This window comes from Sycon ciliatum, chromosome 12, assembly GCF_964019385.1.
Source record: "Sycon ciliatum chromosome 12, ocSycCili1.1, whole genome shotgun sequence".
NCBI lineage: Eukaryota > Metazoa > Porifera > Calcarea > Leucosolenida > Sycettidae > Sycon > Sycon ciliatum.
In genome coordinates this window covers 4,556,142-4,575,167 of record NC_088654.1, presented here as the reverse complement: position 1 = coordinate 4,575,167, position 19,026 = coordinate 4,556,142, and the positions used below count along the sequence as shown (strand labels likewise).

The 19,026-nt window shown below is 48.0% G+C and overlaps 2 protein-coding genes across 5 annotated transcripts in view; one reads left to right on the top strand and one right to left on the bottom strand.

Annotated features, from left to right (window-relative positions):
- LOC135828855 (BAI1-associated protein 3-like) overlaps positions 1–15,330 on the top strand; it is a 56,074-nt gene extending 40,744 nt beyond the window's left edge. Inside the window, exons 26-34 of one of the 4 annotated variants that reach the window (XM_065341285.1) lie at positions 1,454–1,575; positions 5,062–5,125; positions 5,923–5,964; positions 7,288–7,359; positions 8,237–8,314; positions 10,274–10,367; positions 12,384–12,425; positions 13,381–13,498; positions 13,855–15,330. In XM_065341285.1, coding sequence (XP_065197357.1) covers positions 1,454–1,575; positions 5,062–5,125; positions 5,923–5,964; positions 7,288–7,359; positions 8,237–8,314; positions 10,274–10,367; positions 12,384–12,425; positions 13,381–13,498; positions 13,855–14,200 — 978 coding nt within the window. In that variant the 3' untranslated portion in view covers positions 14,201–15,330. The remainder of the gene's footprint in view (positions 1–1,453; positions 1,576–5,061; positions 5,126–5,922; positions 5,965–7,287; positions 7,360–8,236; positions 8,315–10,273; positions 10,368–12,383; positions 12,426–13,380; positions 13,499–13,854) is intronic. The other 3 variants (XM_065341284.1, XM_065341286.1, XM_065341287.1) reach the window with 3 other exon arrangements.
- A 2,095-nt stretch (positions 15,331–17,425) lies between these two features.
- LOC135827873 (involucrin-like) lies at positions 17,426–18,796 on the bottom strand. The gene has a single exon (XM_065340308.1). It carries the CDS (start codon positions 18,794–18,796, stop codon positions 17,426–17,428), a length of 1,371 nt encoding a protein of 456 aa, XP_065196380.1.
- Between the last annotated feature and the right edge of the window lie 230 nt (positions 18,797–19,026).

Sequence of the window (19,026 nt, the reverse complement as noted above, 5' to 3'; positions counted from 1 at the left end):
GAGTCGACGACCGGTTATGTCTGCGATTGGTTTATTTACACCGGGAAAGATCAAGCGGCCGACAATGACCCCAGAGGCAAGGGAGAGCAAGTCGTCTCCCAGCTAGTAGAGCATCTGCAGCCTGGACATATTGTCTACATGGACAATTACTATACGTCCCCATCGCTTTTCCTCGCGCTGAAGGAAAAGCGCATGGGGGCAGTCGGAACCGTTCGTGCCAACAGAAAGGGCTTACCTGAGGAGATCCGGACGAAGCATAAAAAAGGAACACCGACACGGCACTGGCGAAAAGGCAACATGTTGGCGCTGTCATGGTACGACAAGAAGCAGGTGAACGTTCTGTCAACAATCCACACTGCAACTTCCGTCGACGTTGCTGTCAGAGATCGGCGGAGCGACACTGGAAGCAGACGTGTACAGAAACCTTCCAGTGTCGCTTCGTACAATACCTACATGGGCGGTGTGGACAAAGCGGACCAACTAGTTAGCTACTATCGGTTTCCTCACCGTCACAGACGCTGGTACCTTGCAATATTCCACCAACTGACCGAACTTTGCACCACCAACGCCATGATTCTTTACGAGACTATCACCAAAAAATCTATCTCCTTGAAGCAGTTCAGGGCGCAGCTCATTGACGGTATTCTCGCCAGGACGGAATGGCCTCTTGGCGTTCCAAGAGCAACTCGCTCGGCGACGGTGGCAGCAGCTGTTCATGAGCACATTCGCTTGACAGAGCGCCACTTTTCTGAGTTGTTTTCCGAGCAAGGAAAACCTGACTGCGTCGCCTGCAGCGACAGAGGAGCAAAGCGACGCAAGCAAACTACCTGGCGCTGCAATGAGTGTGAGCTGCCGATGTGTCCCGGTCTGTGTTTTCGCCGGTATCACACTTTTGTGCACTACAAAATCAACTACACCAAAGACTGATGTTTTGCAGAACTGTCTAGCTAACTAATTCTTTCTGATCTCCTACTACTTGTAGTCCTAGTTCTTGATCTGCGCTTCTTATCTCGGTGAGTTTACTTCCGTTTTTCACACGATATTGACCCCCGCGCACTGCACGCGCGTGTATGCATGGTCACTGTACTGTACGCACTGCCTGTCGCGTGGAATGCATTCTCACATATATTCTGCAGCTATCTTCCATACTTCAAATTTCTGTAGAACGCATTTTGAGCGAAGAATATATCTCCTGAACTTCAACATTGTTTTATTGATATCTGCCTGAAAAACTGCTTGGCACTGGGGAGGAAGAACAGTTTCCAGGAGCTGGCACTCCAAAGGGAGTATGCATCAGCTGACTCTGGCACTGGAATGCTTGTCATGTCAAGTGCAGCTGGCAGTGAAAGGGTTAACGGTCTCCGTGTCTACGCGGTCAAAGCGCGCCATAAAACGTGCAAATACACATGATGGGGATGATGTGATTATGTTGTTGTGCCTGTGGTATTGCCAGACAATGCAGGGCATTGAGAGGATGTTGCGCAAGGGGCAGGTGGAGGACGCCTTCAACAGCCTTCTGGGATTGATCTCACGAGCGCATGGTCAGACGAAGATAGAGCTGTCGTTGAGGTTACGGTAAGGCATGATCGTATCGCACGCACGCTGCTCAACTGTTTTGCTATTTTTCACAAGATAGCCAGAAGCCACCAGGGTGCAAATGCCAGCAAAATATCGCAATGAGTCACACACAGCGATGTCAGCCATAGTGATATGTTGGCCCCGGAGCGCACTGCATGCTAGAGACCTTTCGCAGTCCGAATTTCGGTGAAATTTTCGAAGCCCGGGTCCGAGGACAGACAGTCTATCCGAAGATTCGTCCAGAACTTCGCGACACAGCCAGTCTGGCCGAACGTTGTTTTCGGTGTGCCCGCACGATCAAGTGCATGCAGGGAGTCGTTATTTGACTACTCCCTGACTGAAAGTTGTACTTTTTTCTGTCTCTTTGTCCCGGACGCGTATTTCTTGTTGTTTGTTGTAGTGTCAGCAATGGCAAACAGTTTTTTTCTCCATACTCATAGTCATTCGAAACCACAAGTTACTCCAAATCACAAAAGAAATGTCAAGAATAAACTAAGAGCATTCGCATTAAACTCATGTTATTCAGAAAGACAGGACAAGTGAATAGTTAGTCGATCCATTGTTCATGATGGTCTCCGACGGTTACGTCGGCAAGCAAGCCTCCACCACTGCTAAAGCAGCGTGGGCTCCGCAGGAGGGTTCAAATTTCAATCCAACATTGATACGCCTACAACCGCGAAGGCACATGATACATGATTTCAGAAGGCTGAAGGAAATCATCCTGCATCTAACAAAGGTCATAACATGGGAGTAGTGCTCGCCCCTCTTCTCAGTCAACAGATGAGCAATGCGTTTATACAGTGCTGTTGACGCCGGACCCATTCCGCCACTGGCTGACATGACCGCCGGAACACACGAGGCTTGCTCAACCTGCCTCACCCTCTCCTCATAGTGCCTTCGGTTTTCTCTTTCGTGTCGCTGATACACAATAGTATGCGGTACAGATCGATTTCAGTTTGAGAGAGGGTTAACAACCCGTATGTCAATAAGTGTACGCTCAAAACGACTGCCCCGCAAACCATTGTCAGCGACATCCAGCCGGGCATGGTCCTCCACACTCGCGGTCCGGTAGCGAAGACGCTCAGCCGTCAGCGATTGCAGTATGGACTCAATGGACACACTGGTAGACACTTGTTACGTCACGAATTCCATTGTGTCTTATGGAGGGAATCCTCCATAGGGGCACAACAAGGAATGCACAACAGTTGCCTCTTGGCCTCAAGAGTAGTGCGAAGGTGCCCTGGCCAGTATCCATCCGTAACGGAGGTAGAGTCCGTCCCAGAACTCTCTCTTCGATAAATTGAAACGGTACTTCTCAAGAGGACGGCACGTCAGCCAGCTCGACGACCTCTTCTCTTTCGCGACATCAATAACGTGTTGTAGCGACTCTGACGCACTGCGCGATATTGCGTCCGATTCCGTTATCTGATTACGTCGGGGAGACGCCGGGGTGTCTCTATTGGGCGACCTGATTAGGGCCACGGAATCACCAATGGAGCTGTCCCTGGACAAGATTCTCTGAGACAGACGATTCATATTGCTGGCATCGGGATACAAGATTAATCAAACCGAGCCCACCCAAACGACACGGCAAAGCCATAAGCCGCCGGATAGTGTCCCCTGGGGGTGCTCGGCAAGTCAAGGCGGGAATCAGTTCTGTCTTCACAATGTCCTCCAGCGGTTGGAACATGGGTTCGGGTACTTTCATGGCACAACAGAGGAACGCCCACCTACCCCTGAGGCCCATCACATACGCCGAATACGCAGCCTGTGGCTGGGTTTGCACAAATACTGCTAACTTCTTCAGTTCTCCCATCCATTCGTCCACCTTTGTTTTGATATAGCTTTGAAGAAAGTCGTCCCTTCCGATTGCTGCACCTAGATATCGTGATCCCTCATCCGTTATCATAACACCAGTGTCTCGAAACTATTCAGTCGCCTCCTGGTAACACCTTTCCTTTATGACAAGGACCGATTTCTTCGGGTTTACGTAATATCAAGAGTACATGAAAACCAGAGTGTGCAGCTTGGGGCCTTTTCTGCTATGGGTGTCTGTCACGGCGAAATTCCGTGATTACATCATATTTGGCCCAGATCTGAAGCGGGAAATGGCGTAGTGCGTACAACTGAGCTGCAGTTGTGCAGAAAGAGACCTGCTTGAATCCTGCTTGTACGCACTACATCACTAAAATGATGTAATCACGGAATTTCGCCGTGACAGCCACCCATCCGAGCTGCACACTCTGGTTTTCATGTACTCTTGGTAATATCCATATGCCGGTCCTCTCTTGTTCATTATGTCCCACCGTAGACGGAGCCTGGCAAACAATGCAGCTTCACGATCAAGTATTAGTTCTTCTTGTTTGTCTTCCTCTCCTGTGCATGGCTCATCATCCTCGAGCCTTGGCACGACCACAATACCTACTGCGTCTTCGTTGGGGGCAGCATATGTTTTCAACTTGCCAAGCTCAGGTCCAAAAAAGTAAAGCCGAGGATAAATTTCGATTTGGCCATGGGCCTTATCCTTCTCCGCCTATGGCGGTCTGGGGAGAACCCATTTGTACGTGGTTCTCCTGGCTATGAGGATACTGCAGTAAGAGATAGAAGTGCGTTCTTTTCCCCTGGCTCCATCGTCAACACCATGAGGATTGCGTGAAAGAGATTTTTGAATTTCTGTCTGCCGGCGCTAGTGAGCAAACACCATGAAACAGAGTTTTCGATCTGCAAAAGAAAGTTGGCACCGAATTTCTGTCATGCCACTTTCAAAACTCGGCCGAACGAAACATTGAACGAAATTCGGACTGCAAAAGGTCTCTAATGCAGTGCTCCCGGAGCAGAAATTTCATTAGCCTACTCAAGCTCAACTGGTGAGGGGTGATTTCCCCGAAACAATTTGTTTTGAGCAGGGAGTGGCACTTTCTTGCAGGTTTGTTGAGCGGAAGATTCGCCGGGCTTCTCGTATACTCCGGACACAGTCGTGAGTCAGTCAAGTGTCCAGTCAGTCGGCAGGAAGGGCGTGCTCCGAAGTTTGGAGCAGACGCTTTCTTTCTCAATAGCAATATCAAATTATCAACACTTCACCAGCACTTCTTCACTACTCTGTGAAATTGTATAAGTTTAATAATGCCCGAAGCTATGCAAAGCACATTGCCTTAGTAGCGCCTCTCGCTGGCCAGAGTCCACAGCACTGTAATTCGGTATGTTGTTTACAGCATGGTGCAGTGTGTATGTGTACTTTGAGTCAACCAAATTATCGCCGCATATCTATTTTCGGGCGAAAATTTGCTTTTCAAGGTTCAGTGTGACAGTGTATAAAGTTGGCAGCAGTACAGGCCGAAAATTTGATGCCGCCAAAATGGGTTCAGCCCCGGGAGGCCGAAATTTGAATCGGCCGAAAATTTGTAGACATTCTTCCACAAAGGACGAAACAGCTCTGTCCGCAGGTTGAGTAGACTTACGGTATACGTTCGTTGTTGTGTACAGCATGGTACAGGCATACTGGAACAGCATGCTGGATGTACTGGCCAGGATTATCAATGACACTGAGGTATGTATTAGTACTTGTATGCTCGTATTGTGTATTGATACTTTTCTCCATCCCAATCCGTCCAGCCATTGCTGTGTAGATGTGTCGTCGCGTGTCTTTAACTGAATTGTTTCTTTTCGCTGTGTGTATGGGTGTGTGTGTGGGGGGGGGGGGGAGGGGGCAGGACAGGTGTGTGTGGGGAGGGGGGCAGGACAGGTGTGTGTGTGTGTGTGGGGGGGGGGGGGGTGCGTGCGTGTATGTGTGTGTGTTGTGTGTGTTGTGTGTGTGTGTGTGTGTGTGTGTGGGTGGGTGGGTGTGTTAATGTGTACTCACGTGTGCGTACGTGCATGCGTGGGTGCGTGCATGAGGGTGTGTGTGGGTGCGTGCGTGTGTGCGTGCGTGCGTGCGTGCGTGCGTGTGTGTGTGTGTGTGTGTGTGTGTGTGTGTGTGTGTGTGTGTGTGTGTGTGTGTGTGTGTGTGTGTGTGTGTGTGTGTGTGTGTGTGTGTGAACATGCACATGTGTTTTTATATGCATAATGTGTGCTTTTGCGTGTGACAGTGGGTACTGCTACTACTGCATCGTCATGTGTTGGTGTGATATCACTTTATGTAATCAACTAGATCATGCGGCCTTCTCTGACATGCATATGTGGGTGTTTGAAGTTATCGTTTACGTTGCAAACCAAACGGGCATTGATTCCCAATATTGTGATGGCAATAGAATATGGGATGAACTGTGGGGATGGTTTCTACGTTCTTTGCCTCGTAACCAAGCGTGTGTTTCCTGTCGTTGCCATGGTAACTGTTGTTCTGTGCAGAAACACGAAGAGTTCTATACGCAGTGCTCCGTGCAACTCAATGTGAGTCCTGTTGTACAGCTGCCCATTGTTGTTCAGTGTGATGACATTCCCCGAACTGTCTATGCCTAGTTGTATGATTATTCAAGTACATGTATGTTTATGAGCATGCGAGATGTTATAGTCGAGAGTCCTTTTGTTGGTCTTTCCGCTGATCACTTTCTAATGAGTTTAGTTTCCCCTCTTGTGTTGAAAAGATACCCAGGGGCAATGAATGAATAATTTGCATCCCATACGAAGAGAGAAGTATGTTACAGCGAGGGTACTTTATTTTACTGGACAGCAGGAAATTTTCGGACGGAAATATTTTCGGACAAAGTCAAATTTCGACCTTTCGTACGGATTTTATTTTCGCACAGTGCTGCATGCTAAATACACGTGTTCGCAAGCAGTACGCATGTATAGTGTACATAATTTCACATGAACACATTTTTGTACGGAATTAATTTTAGGACAAAAGAGGCGTGTACGGAATCGTACGAAAATATATTCCGTCCGAAAATTTCCTTTTATACAGTATACTGAGTTCTCACTACAGAATGGAATAGTAATGGCAATAGTATGGAACACTGGACCTCTCAAGATGTGTTTCCGTATTTCCGGAATAAACGCCGCACTGGAGTCTAAGCTGCTCCCAAATTCTGTGTCACGCAATACGGCCATCTACCCTGCACTTCACTATTCATTTGACCATCGTAGTATGAGCTGCACACGCCTTTTTGCTGCACACGCTTTTTTGCTGCACACGCGTTTTTGCGATGAATTGCGATTGTGTAAAGAGTGCGGTTGTAACTCCGGCAAAAATACCATACTGTTTGTCACTGGCTGGTGCATGGCACACCCGGCGTAGCCAGTCCGGTCGGTCGGGCCTTGGCCGGACCCACCTTTTGGCCAGCAACGTGTGTTTACAGCGGAGGAGGTCATATGCATACCCCCCATATCCTACACAAATTGTATGAAACACCTCTAGGGTACTGTAATTTTCCCAAATTTTCGTTATACTTTTATTTTGCGGTACTTTTGGTGCATCAGTTTCATACCTAAAATTTCAATGCACCGAACAAACACTAACACACGTGACTCAATATTGAACTGCTTCTCCGCGCCTAAAATTTCTGTTCACCTAACCTGGCCTTTTGCCCTCTTGCCAAACATATTGAGCACCGAAAATGTCTGAGATTAGAGAATGGCCGGACCAATGAAAAAGAAAGCTTCTGCCAGTCCTGTATGTCCTGTATGTCGTCATGCAGAATACCCGTGTGTGATGCCGTATGTGCAGCCTGTCTTACTCTCCTGTCTTTCTGTTTCCTTTGCCTTGTGTTGCAGGGCAGCTTTACTGCCCTGAGCGAACTAGCTCCAGATTCTGCCACGGCCAATTTTGCCACAGACCAATTCAAGGTAGTTAAAAAGCAGATATCCACCACCCCCCCCCCTCCACAAACACAACTAAACAACCAACCCACTACCACCCAAACCTACTACCCTCTTCCGTCCCCGATCTCTCTCATCCTCTCTATCTACTAGGGAGTATCTATCACCCTTTTCTTCTCTCTCTCTCTCTCTCTCTCTCTCTCTCTCTCTCTCTCTCTCTCTCTCTCTCTCTCTCTCTCTCTCTCTCTCTCTCTCTCTCTCTCTCTCCCTCCCTCTCCTTATGGAAAAGTCTGCCTCTCTCTTTCCCTCTACCCCCCCCCCCTCTCTCTCTCATGCTATTGGTTCATGTTTCTGCATTATAATTATTATTATGGATATGTTCATGCAATGTTTGGCTCTTGAGTATTCACTAGGATCAGAGAGTCATGGAGTAGTTCTTGGGCATGAAGCTGGCTCAGTTGTATCTGACGTCATCAATTTTCACTATAAGGACTGTCCGTAAATACATGTATTTACTTAGAAACGTCTGTTGGGCGTTTATGGGTGGGTGAGTTCGCCTGCAATGCGTCTAAAAAAATGCATTTCTGAGTGCATACATACCACACAGCACGTGTACATGTACATGATGCAGCACTGCTACAGCTAGTACAGGTGGGCCATGAGACGCACTACGATGCACTCAGTGTCATTATCTGCATGTGGGGGGGGGGGGGGTGAAGAGAGGAACATCCGTTAGACGTCTCTAAGTAAATACATGTATTTACGGACGGCCCCATAGATAAATCTGATTATCATGGTGTTGTTCGTTCATAAGATGATGTACTTGGTGGTGTTTCTATAATGCTCTTTTCCCTCACTTTTCCGTGCTATCACATTTGCTTATCCATGCTATCACGCTACACAGAGTCTACACACAGCCCTGAAGATGTACAGTGAAGGTCCAGAGCAGCTACAGTATCAGTTCTTCATGATGCTCAGAGATGTAAGGCTCATCCTGGGTAGTGTTTGCATGCGTGTGTGTGTGTGTGTGTGTGTGTGTATGTGTGTCGGTTGCAAACCTTGCAGGTGACTTTGTTGTTGTTACACTCCACGAGATCATCCGGAGTCTTTGCAATTGCCTCGCGCCATGCTGGGCGATCCTGAGCCAAAGTGAGCCAATTCACTATGCCACCGAAACGAAGATCACGTGCGACGAGGTCTTTCCATCATTCACTGCTCGTGGGATTCACCGTCACAAGTGCTCAGCTGTACGGTCCTTACCTGTTGCCCAGCAGCCTGGGGCCCGTCACTGTGGAGTTTGTGACCGCTGGTTTCAAAGCGCTGGCGGTTTTGCAGTTCATCGTTGTGTGGAGCGTCAGACATCGGACGAAATACCAGCTGTTTCAACGAGATGCAGCCTGAATTTGGACTGCTGCCAGCACCATTGCTCGATCTGTGATCGCTGCATGAAGAGTCAGGCTGGTTTTAACCGCCATAATTGTACTCGAGGCAAACGACTGCGAAAGGACCAGAGGACTAATCTGCCCATTCAATGCAGCCTATGTAACGAACGATTCTCCCGCCCGCAGGACCTCACCCGCCACCGAAGACAGAAACACTAGCTATGTGTAGAACGGTCCCCTTTCACCTCAATTATTCTCCTTGTTTCTTTTTTCTCGCTGTTGTCTCCCGCTTCTGGGAGCGACGTGGCCATTTTGTGGCAGTTGTACATAGTAGTAGACATAGTCGTGTATGTGTGTGTGTGTGTGTGTGTGTGTGTGTGTGTGTGTGTGTGTATGTTTGCACTTGTGGAAAGCGAAATTGCCGTCGCCAGGACTTGGCTCGCCACGCTCGATTCTGATCAAAACTTGAACACTGTTGGTCCCTTCGGGACCTGCTATCATAATTTTCATGTGATGTATCATTTTGGTCAGTGTATCACACTGCATACACCCATGCTACTCTAGCACGACTCATGTGCCTGGGGACCTCGCTCATTCCTCATACCTGTCAAGTGTCGTGCATGCGCCATGTGCATCTACACTTCTTGCGCTGATGTGTAGATCTACCATGCATGGTGCACCATGCAATGTGTAGATCTACCATGCATGGTGCACCATGCAATGTGTAGATCTACCATGCATAGTGCACCATGCAATGTGTACATTTACATGTACTAGCAGGGTGCAACGCGGTCGCGGGTGGGTGGTCGTCAGTCGCGTTGAGCGAGTGGTCGCCTTATCCGAGCTGTTTTGCATGTGAATGCGTCCGTGACAAGGAAAATTGGTCGCCGTGGTCACCTTATCCGAGTGGTCGCCATTACAGGTTTTCCTGTATTGTATTGTATTGTACTGTGTGTGGGTGTATGTGTGTTTGTGTGTGTGTGTGTGTGTGTATGTGTGTGTGTGTGTGTGCGTGCGTGCGTGCGTGCGTGCGTGCGTGCGTGCGTGCGTGTGAAGAGAGCTCCGGCAAAGTTCGAGACCACCACGGCTTCAGTAACAAGTAGACATTGCGCAGGAAGGGTCGCACCAATGTTCCAACACAGAAAACAGCGATTCCGACAGTCTGACTAAGACGAGCAAGTCACAAACATTGCTATCTGCGAAGCGAAAATTTTAATGACGCGGGAGGAAGTACCTATGCTTGCTGAAGGAAACTTCCTCCTTGTATGTATGTGTGTGTGTGCCTGTGTACAGTCAACTTCGCTTATAACGACACTCAGCGGGGCATCAGAAAAGTGTCCTTCTTCGCGAAGTGTCGTTATACCCGAAGTCTCATTATATGTATTACAGTTGGATGGGACTTTGCTCTGGGCATGGGAATTCTGTCGTTATTCGCGAATTGTCGTTATATCCGCAGTCGTTATTAGCGAAATTGACTGTATGTACATATGCCTGTGTATGTACGTTTGTGTGTGTGTACATGTGCGTGTGCATGCGTACGTGTGTGTCCACGCACCCAGGCACCACCAGATGACAAGTGGGGCAGCGTCACCATCCAGATTGGTCACGTTCCAAACCAGGTCAACTTTGCCATGACCAACCTGCGCATCAACCGTAAGGTTGTTTTTGATGCATTTCAAGTGCTCTTGAATGAAATCTTTATTATCGTCCGTTATCGGGGTTGAGGAGTGAAGTTTAATACTTGGTCCGACTTATTAAAATGTGCGTTTCACTTCGAACGTCAACCAAACAAATTCAAATAATCTCAGGACGGAATAAACTTTCCAGCTACCTAACACTATCCTCCAGTTGTCAATTTGTGATGTTGAAGAAGAAATGGCTCCAACTCCAACGGAGGCAGCGGCTCAGGATCCTAGTCGACTCGAGAATTTTGCGACCAAATTTTGTCGTCAGAGGACTCCTGTTGCTTCTCGCGCAACACAGAGCAGGCCTGGTGCTGAAATCAACACCCCGCTGCGATGGGGGATTGTCACGGAGTACCAAAACCTCCTGGGCGATCGTTCTCGAGTGCCTCCTGGCGGATGGAAATCGCTGCAATCGCTGTTTCCTTGGCAGAATTTCAGCAAATGCGTCATCCAGAAACTCGTGCAGAAAGCACCAGCATCGCTCCGTCCAGTTTGCTGATCTCTCTCGCAGTTGTTCACGATGTGGCGGCCGACGAATCAAGATCACAGAAGAGATCATCGAGAAGTTGATCGAAATATATAACCGGCCTTGAGGTCGACTTTCAGGTGACTACCTGCCTGGAAAACTGAAGCGCAGAAAGGGAGAATTATCCGGCGGACACGGTGCGGAGTCCTCGGACCCGCGCGCGGAGCCGCGATCGCGATGCGTCACAAGATCGCCAGTCTCCGGGGCCAGTGCAGTGGATTCGTGAAACAGGCAGGGAAGAGCACGCATGGTCTGACTGCATGACATGTCGACACAGCTCAGACTCAGTACGCGCGCGGTACACGGTGGTCAGAAGTGATTTTTTATGCGTGGTGGTTTACGGTTCACCTCATTTGAAGGTGTCGTGCGAGCTTCAGGCGAAAACACCTACAGCCACCGTTTTGGTAGTCGTACTGCACGAGGAGGAGGTGAAGTCGATCATGTAAATCGTGCCTGTGGAGTGAAAAAATCAAAGAAGCGCAGTGTAGCATGGACTAGATGAAAAAAATGGCGACATTTTGCCGGTTGACGCACTTGGAGATGCGCCCTGAGACACCAGCAGCGATGAAAACTAGAAGGTCAGGCCAAGAAACGACACAGTAGTTATCTATCTACCGTCTCTTGGTTGATTTTTTAGTACAGGTGCTCGTTTGTACATATGCTTGAGTTTTGAAGTGAAGCGCACATTTTAATAAGTCGGACCAAGTACGTTCTGTTGATACCTTGGCATGAGGGCCGTGAAAATGAAGATGCGTTCTGTTCTGTCTGCAGCCACAGTTGGTGACAACTGATGCTAAATCATGTATGGGCCAGTGACCATTAGAGCAGATGTGTATGACAATGACCCACACTTCTACCCGACAGTCCTGTGCAGAGGGGGGGGGGGGGGGGTGTTAGCCACAGTGTTCACCATTGCACTACAGACACACATTCTTGTATTTTGATAATCATAAGCGCACTCTCACTTATAAGCGCATGCCCTTATAGTCAAAGCACAACCAAAACCCTCACTCGGACGCAATCGCAAACAAAGTCTGCAAACAGCATCAAGGAGCCATTAAACCGACATCTACAAGACGCACGTAACGACTCTGGCAAACGAGCTCTGGTCATGTATGAGCGTTAAGGTGAAAAGCATTTCATTTTGAAAATTGGGTTTCAAGCAAAACGTTACTAATAAGCGCATGTCCTCGTATGTGCCTTATTCCGGTAAATTCTGTATGGAGCTGTAGCACATCTATCGTATGACCACGCGGGACAGCCATGTTTGTTCCAACAACAGCATATTCTTGCATCCCTGCATCTATTGGTCACATGATGGTGGCCATGCTGGGTCCACTGTCCGGTGTTTTATGTACACTTTTAACACAACTACACTGCATGGCGAGACATATCTAAGGAAGACATTTGTTTGACATGCGCATGCGCGTCTCTTTCTGTTCCCTTCTCGCTTTACAGTAATGCACTATCAGGGCCTGTATGCAACGGAGGAAGACATTGGTGAGTTTGTCTTGTCTTGACACACAGAGAAAAACGGTGGGATATTCGGCAATGTACCACTCTTTCTCGGTGTGGACAAACATTTTGTTTTTCCACAGACGGCTGAGCGCTGTGAAAGAGTGCGAAAAACGTATTTTTCGCTCACAAATGTTTTCGAGCAGTTGCTCTGGTTCGGTGTAGCTTCATATAGTCTTCCATCGTGGTCTTTGTTTTCCTCGTGGTCTTTGTTTTCCTCGTGGTCTTTGTTTTCCTCGTGGTCTTTGTTTTCCTCGTGGTCTTTGTTTTCCATCGTGGTCTTTGTTTTCCTCGTGGTCTTTGTTTTCCTCGTGGTCTTTGTTTTCCTCGTGGTCGTTGACGTTGCCCACCTACGCACCCAGGTTAAATGTTTGTCGTCCACTGCTGTTACTGATAATTGTTCTTTTGCCGATGTGTCTGGCTTACGACATACAATGTGTGTTAAATTCTCTCAAACTATTAAATGAACAGGCGGTGAGGTGACAACAGTTTTAGTATGGCAATAAACAGAACCAACGGAAGCGTCATGTCACGAAGGTATATTATTGAGATTTCACGAAAAAGTTCTAGAGAAAGTGGTGATGAACAAAGAAAGAACTATGATGAGAATGTAGAGTTTATAGAAAAGCTATTTAGCCATTGTGTGGCTGCGATCACCTTTCTCTTCTACTCGTTTCTGGAGAGCCACTATCATAGTGGTAGGTATGGATGTTCGGGTAGACCATTGAGCCGTGGCCGTCCTGTTCCATGGTCCTTCGTCTATTGTGACCATCTGGGGGGATATATCACGGGGGGATATGTCACAGGGGGGATATGTTAGGGGGGGGGGGGGGGAGGGGTGGAAGATATGTCAAGTACTCCAGTAAGAATGTTCAGCATTGTTGCATAACTTGTTCACATATCCATCGCACATCTTGCTTGTTTTATTTTCTTTGTCCAGATACGTACGCCGTATACTTCCAGTGTCATGTCTTGCCATCTGAACCTCGTTCGGAATTCTGTGTCAGGTCCAAGACGAACAATGGCACAACAGATCTTCTCGAGGCTGTTGTGAATCTGTAAGAGTCGTCTGTCTTTCTATGTAATCTACTGGAAGCAATTGTGTGTCCTTCCATTCTGATGTACTATCCTGCACAAGACACAGACAACACTCCACAGGATAAGCTATCACAACTATATGTACGACAAGGTGTCGTGCTGAACATGTGTAGTTGTGTGTTTGTGTGCATGTGAACATACCTGCGTTCATGCATGCATCATGCACATGTGTGTCTGTTTTTTTTGGGGGGGGGGGAATTGTCTTGCTTTTTTTACACCCATAACTGTGATTTTCTTATGCAAATCCGTCCTATGTTCTTGACTGTATGTGCCTGACTGCATGTGTGCACATGATCACACGTGCATGTATGTGCAGATCTATTCCTCAGCGATGGGTGACAAGTGAAAGTCACGTGGTGCGACTCAGCGCTTTTCACAAGAAAATGGTCAAGGACGAGCTGCTAGGCGAGGTGATTATACCGCTGAACGAGGTGCCAGAGCTCGCAATATCCCTATATCGCAGTCTACCACTGAAGACCTACAACTTACAGTTGTTCAAAATCGAGGACAAGCACTCTATCGTACGCTGTCTGGAACGTCGTAGTCGCCAAGACACTGGTTTGAAGAAGTTCTTGCTTTACGAGCGGACATGGCTGAAGGCGGCCGACTCCACCAAGCATCATCGCAACCAGTCACTACCCCTGGCAGCCCGTCATCGGTAACCCCAGGTGTGTATGTGTGTGTGTGTGTGTGTGTGTGTGTGTGTGTGTGTGTGTCTGTATGTGTGTGCCAGTCTGTGCGTGAGTGTGGGTGTGTATGTATGTGTGTGTGTGTGTGTGTGTGTGTGTATGTGTGTGTGTGTGTGTGTGTATGTGTTTGTGTGTTTGTATGTGTGTGTGTGTGTGTTTGTGTGTTTGTATGTATATGTGTGTGTGTGTATGTGTGTGTGTGTGTGTGTGTGTGTGTTTGTGTGTTTGTATGTGTGTGTGTGTGTGTGTGTGTGTGTGTATGTGTATGTGTGTGTGTGTGTATGTGTATGTGTATGTGTGTGTGTGTGTGTGTGTGTGTGTGTGTGTGTGTGTGTGTGTTTACTGATGTTACAATAGGCTTTATCTGCATTTCTTGACATTCGCTGTGTGAGCTCAAAGCTGTACAGATATTATGCAAACCTTGTTAAATCGGAGGCAAGAAGACATCTGATTCTACTTTGATAATTGTATACATTTCAATGCCTACGCAACATAACTAGGGTGAATGAGCTATCAGATCTTCTCATCTGCTTGAGTTTGATGGTCTGGGCAGGGCTGATATGTTTTATAGATATGTTCCATTGGTGCCGTTCTTGTTAAGCTTGCTGGTAATAGGGATTCACTTCCACTGCTTTTACTGTTCAATGCGTTGTATTGCTGTCTTTCAATACCCTGTGCGCTCTCATAGTCACTAGCATATTGACACACACACATGAGTCATGCTGAATTCCTGCACTTCCTTTGGAAATTGGTGGAAGCATGCTTTTTAACCACTGCATCTACACTGAATTTGGCAAGTGAGTTACGCAGCATCCAAACTCATCGCTGCTCTTCATGAATCCCTTCTTCCAACCAGGCAAATTCTTTGATGTCGATAAAACGATTGTTAACTTAAAAGGCCTCTATTTTTTGCTGTTGTTCAAAACGGATGCGGATGCGGGTAGTGCAATCCTTTCTGTACTGGTGCTGGTGGTTTCCTCGCAATACTATACATCACAACTCACTCCCGACTACAGGGCTGCCAAAATTGAAAACGTTCTATCAAACTTCTCGTGCCAGGTCTGTCTTACGAGACGGTTTTGTTAATTGATGCATAATCGTGTGAGGTACTCTCACGGAATCATGTCATAGTCACACCAATAAGATATGAAGTGTTTGAGTAGTGCACTAACATGGCCGAATCTACCCACCCTGCAAGCCGGAGGAATGAGCTAGTGGTTGGGAGATTTATAAGGCCTCATCCCCACCGTGAGGTACTGCAGAATGCCGCCTGATTCGATTCACTGCTCCGTTCATTGGTAGTGTGCACTGGAACTGTCTGCAGCCTGATGTACACTGCATCACAATTCCTTCTGCAGTAAAGAAAGCAATTGCCCAAAATGATATTAGACTCATTTACCCCCTACTAAGATCTCAGCCTCACAGTCCGTCGCATCATTTTCAGGAAATACCTTTAGTTTTATACATGAATTATAGGAAACTTCACTTCTCAACTCCAAAACCTGTCTCTTCACAGCGATTCAAATTGAAATTTTCATAACACCAACATTTCGAGCCTGGCCTATCATCAGGATTATGAACGACAAAATATCCACTGCATACCGGTATTTATTTTATTGAAGCGTTAGCATCACTTGAATGTTCAGAAACACACAAGGTATAGCCTTCGCTCCCGCAGGCCACCACTATGCCTTTTCACCTTGACAGTTTTAAAAGGGGAAGTTAAGGCAAAAATTAAAATTTCACCGGTTGTAGTCTTCGGGATGCTGAGTCGAATGGTTTTGGTCCGAGAAAGCTGAGACGCTCCCTTCCTACTTGAAGCCCAATCGAACTCGCACACTTCTACCGAAGATGGGAGACTGCGCCCTACTAGATGGGGATTTGTATGCAAAATGTCACTAAAAGCGCCATTTCGTTCTTATAAAAGCACGGATGACCGCGATTGGCCCATATGTTGTAGTCTTTTGGACGCTGAGTCGATTGGTTGTGGTCCGAAAAGGCTGCGATGCAGCGTTCCTCCTTGATTCCCAATCGAACATGGTTGAACAAGCGGTCACGTGCTCCTGCGTACACCAGTCACCTGGTCACCGTGCCTGCAGGGTACAACTAACTTACTACCCTGTTTGACATTTTTTGGGTGCAGTCCTGTCACTGGAGTTGAACTCGAGTTGAACCTTGGTGCGAAAGTTGTCGCCTGCTGGCGTGGTGACCAGGTGATTTTGGCACCCAGGAGCACGTGACTGCTTGTTCAACCATGTTCGATTGGGAATAAAGGAGGAACGCTGCATCGCAGCCTTTTCGGACCAAAACCAATCGACTCAGCGTCCAAAAGACGACAACATATGGGCCAATCGCGTTCATCCGTGCTTTTTAAAATTATAAGAACGAAATGGCGCTTTTAGTGACATTTTGCATACAAATCCCCATCTAGTAGGGCGCTGTCACCCAGTTTCGGTGGAAGTGCGCGAGTTCGATTGGGATTCAAGTAGAAAGGGAGCGTCTCAGCTTTCTCGGACCAAGACCATTCGACTCAGCACCCCGAAGACTACAACTGGTGAAATTTTTATTTTTGCCTTAACTTCCCCTTTAAACATGACACATTGCCGTACATTCAGTTGTTATAACTTATTTTGTCGAGTGTTAGTTCTTGTGCAGAAAGGTGTACTAGAATTGTATGGCACACGAGTGGTTCCAGCAAAATACATGTTCGTCTCGCACTTGGCAGAGAATTCCGAACGAGGTTCAGCTGACAAGACATGACACAGGAAGTATACGGCGAACGTATCTAGACAAGAAAAGAAAATACTAGTAATCAAGATGTGCGATGGATACAGTATGTGAACAAGCTATGCAACATTGCTTGAAATTCATACATGAGTACACCGTAGTATTCTATGTCACGTCACTGACCATCATCCAGCGATGGTTGGTGGACAGGGACATGTACAATGTCATGCTTGAAAATTGGTATCTAAGCATTGCCGTCTTTTCTGTGTCCAGCATTTCCGCGTCCTTCACTTTGGTGTACGGCCTCTCAGTCCCGCTCCCGCTGTTGGCCATCAGAATCAGAATCAGTATCCCAGAATGGCTGTGCTTGTGGCAGTCTCACTGCGCCCGCTACTTCCTAATCTCCTTTTGGGACGTCCATTTGTCGGACCTTCCGCTCCATTTTTGGAACTCCGGTTTTTGGACGTCCGACTAACGCTGCTTATGGCTGCTGAACTCACGCTGCTGAACCGCCCGCTCACGCTGGTGAACCGCCTGCTCCCGCTGTACGACCTTCAGCTCCCAATCCCGCTGTTGGGCCTTCATCTGCGTCTCCAGCTGTTGGACTTTCAGCTCCCATTCCCGACGTTGGACGTGCAGTTCCCGCTTTTGGACACGGAGATCCCGATCCCGCTGTTGGACCTCCAGCTCCCACTCCCGCTTTTGGACCTGCACCTCCCACTCCCGCTTTTGGATCTGCAGCTCCCACTCCCGCTGTTGGGCCTGGAGCTCCCGCTCCCGCAGTTGGACATCCCTCTCCAACTGTGGGTCACAATCCCGCTTCCGCGGTTGAGCGTCCCGCTCACATTTTTGGGCCGCCCGCTTCCACTTCGATATGTTCGCCTCTTGCTGTTGGAAACGTAGCTTCCCCTGTTCCACCTGTTGGACCTCCCGCTCGCATTGGTTTTTCAATCTCTCCCACCTTTCTTTCAATTTCTCCCACTCTTGAACGTCTCCCTGTTGGTAATCCCGCTTTTCCGGTTCGTCATGCTGGTTCATCTGTTGGAACAGCTCATACTGTTGGACAAATCCCAGGACTTGGGCAAGATGCTCCCGGTCATCACTCTCTGGGGCGTCACTCTCTTCCATGTCACTCTCTTGGACGTCACTCTTTTGAGCGTCACTCTTTTGCGCGTCACTCTTTTGCGCGTCACTTACTTCGACATCACTCTCTTCGGTGTCATTCTCTTCGACGTCACTCTCTTCGGCGTCACTCCCTGGTGCGTCACTCTCTTGGGCATCCCTCTCTGGGACGTCACTCTTTTGGACGTCACTCTTTCGCGCGTCACTCTCTTGTTCCTGCTCATCATGCTGCTTCATCTGTTGGAACAGCTCATACGATTTGACAAATCGCAGGACTTGGGGAAGATGCTCCCCGTCATCACTCTCTGGGGCATCACTCTTTTGGACGTCACTCATCTGCGCGTCACTCCCTTTGGCCTCACTTTCTTCGGCCTCAATTTCTTCGGCCTCAATCTCTTCGGCCTCACTCCTTCGGTCTCTAGGATCCAAGCATGGCCGCTTTTGGGTTTGGTCGTGTTGAGTACTCCGCTCTTGGGCGTCCATTTCTTGTGTATCCCGCTCTTGGGCGTCCAGCTCTTCAGTATCCCGATCTTGGGCGTCGGGCTCTTTGATGTGATGAACTTTAGCATGATGGGAATCGCAGCATGGCAGGTTTTCAGCTTTTGACACTAGCTCTTGGTCGTCGTGCTTTTGCCAGTTCGGCTCTTGGTCGTTCTGCTCTTTGGCATCCAGCTCTTTGGCATCCAGCTCATTGGCATCCCGCTCCCCAATGCACGACATCTCTGTACAATGACTTTTGACGATGACTTTTGACGATGAGTCTCCAAACAGGCCTTGTGAATACAGCAAGCATCAATAGACAATGTTCTTACAATGTGACCCGTTCAACTAATAATGGGCCTAGATTCATGGTGGTGTGATATTGATAGCACAAAGAAAAGTGCAGGTGATAGTGTCATCGCGGAGCAAACATACATTTGTCAGGTTTGGATTTGCACCAGGGGTAGAGG

What these genes read in the sequence shown, in the direction of transcription:
- LOC135827873 (XM_065340308.1), bottom strand. Translation starts at nt 18,796, where the DNA reads ATGTCGTGCATTGGGGAGCGGGATGCCAATGAGCTGGATGCCAAAGAG.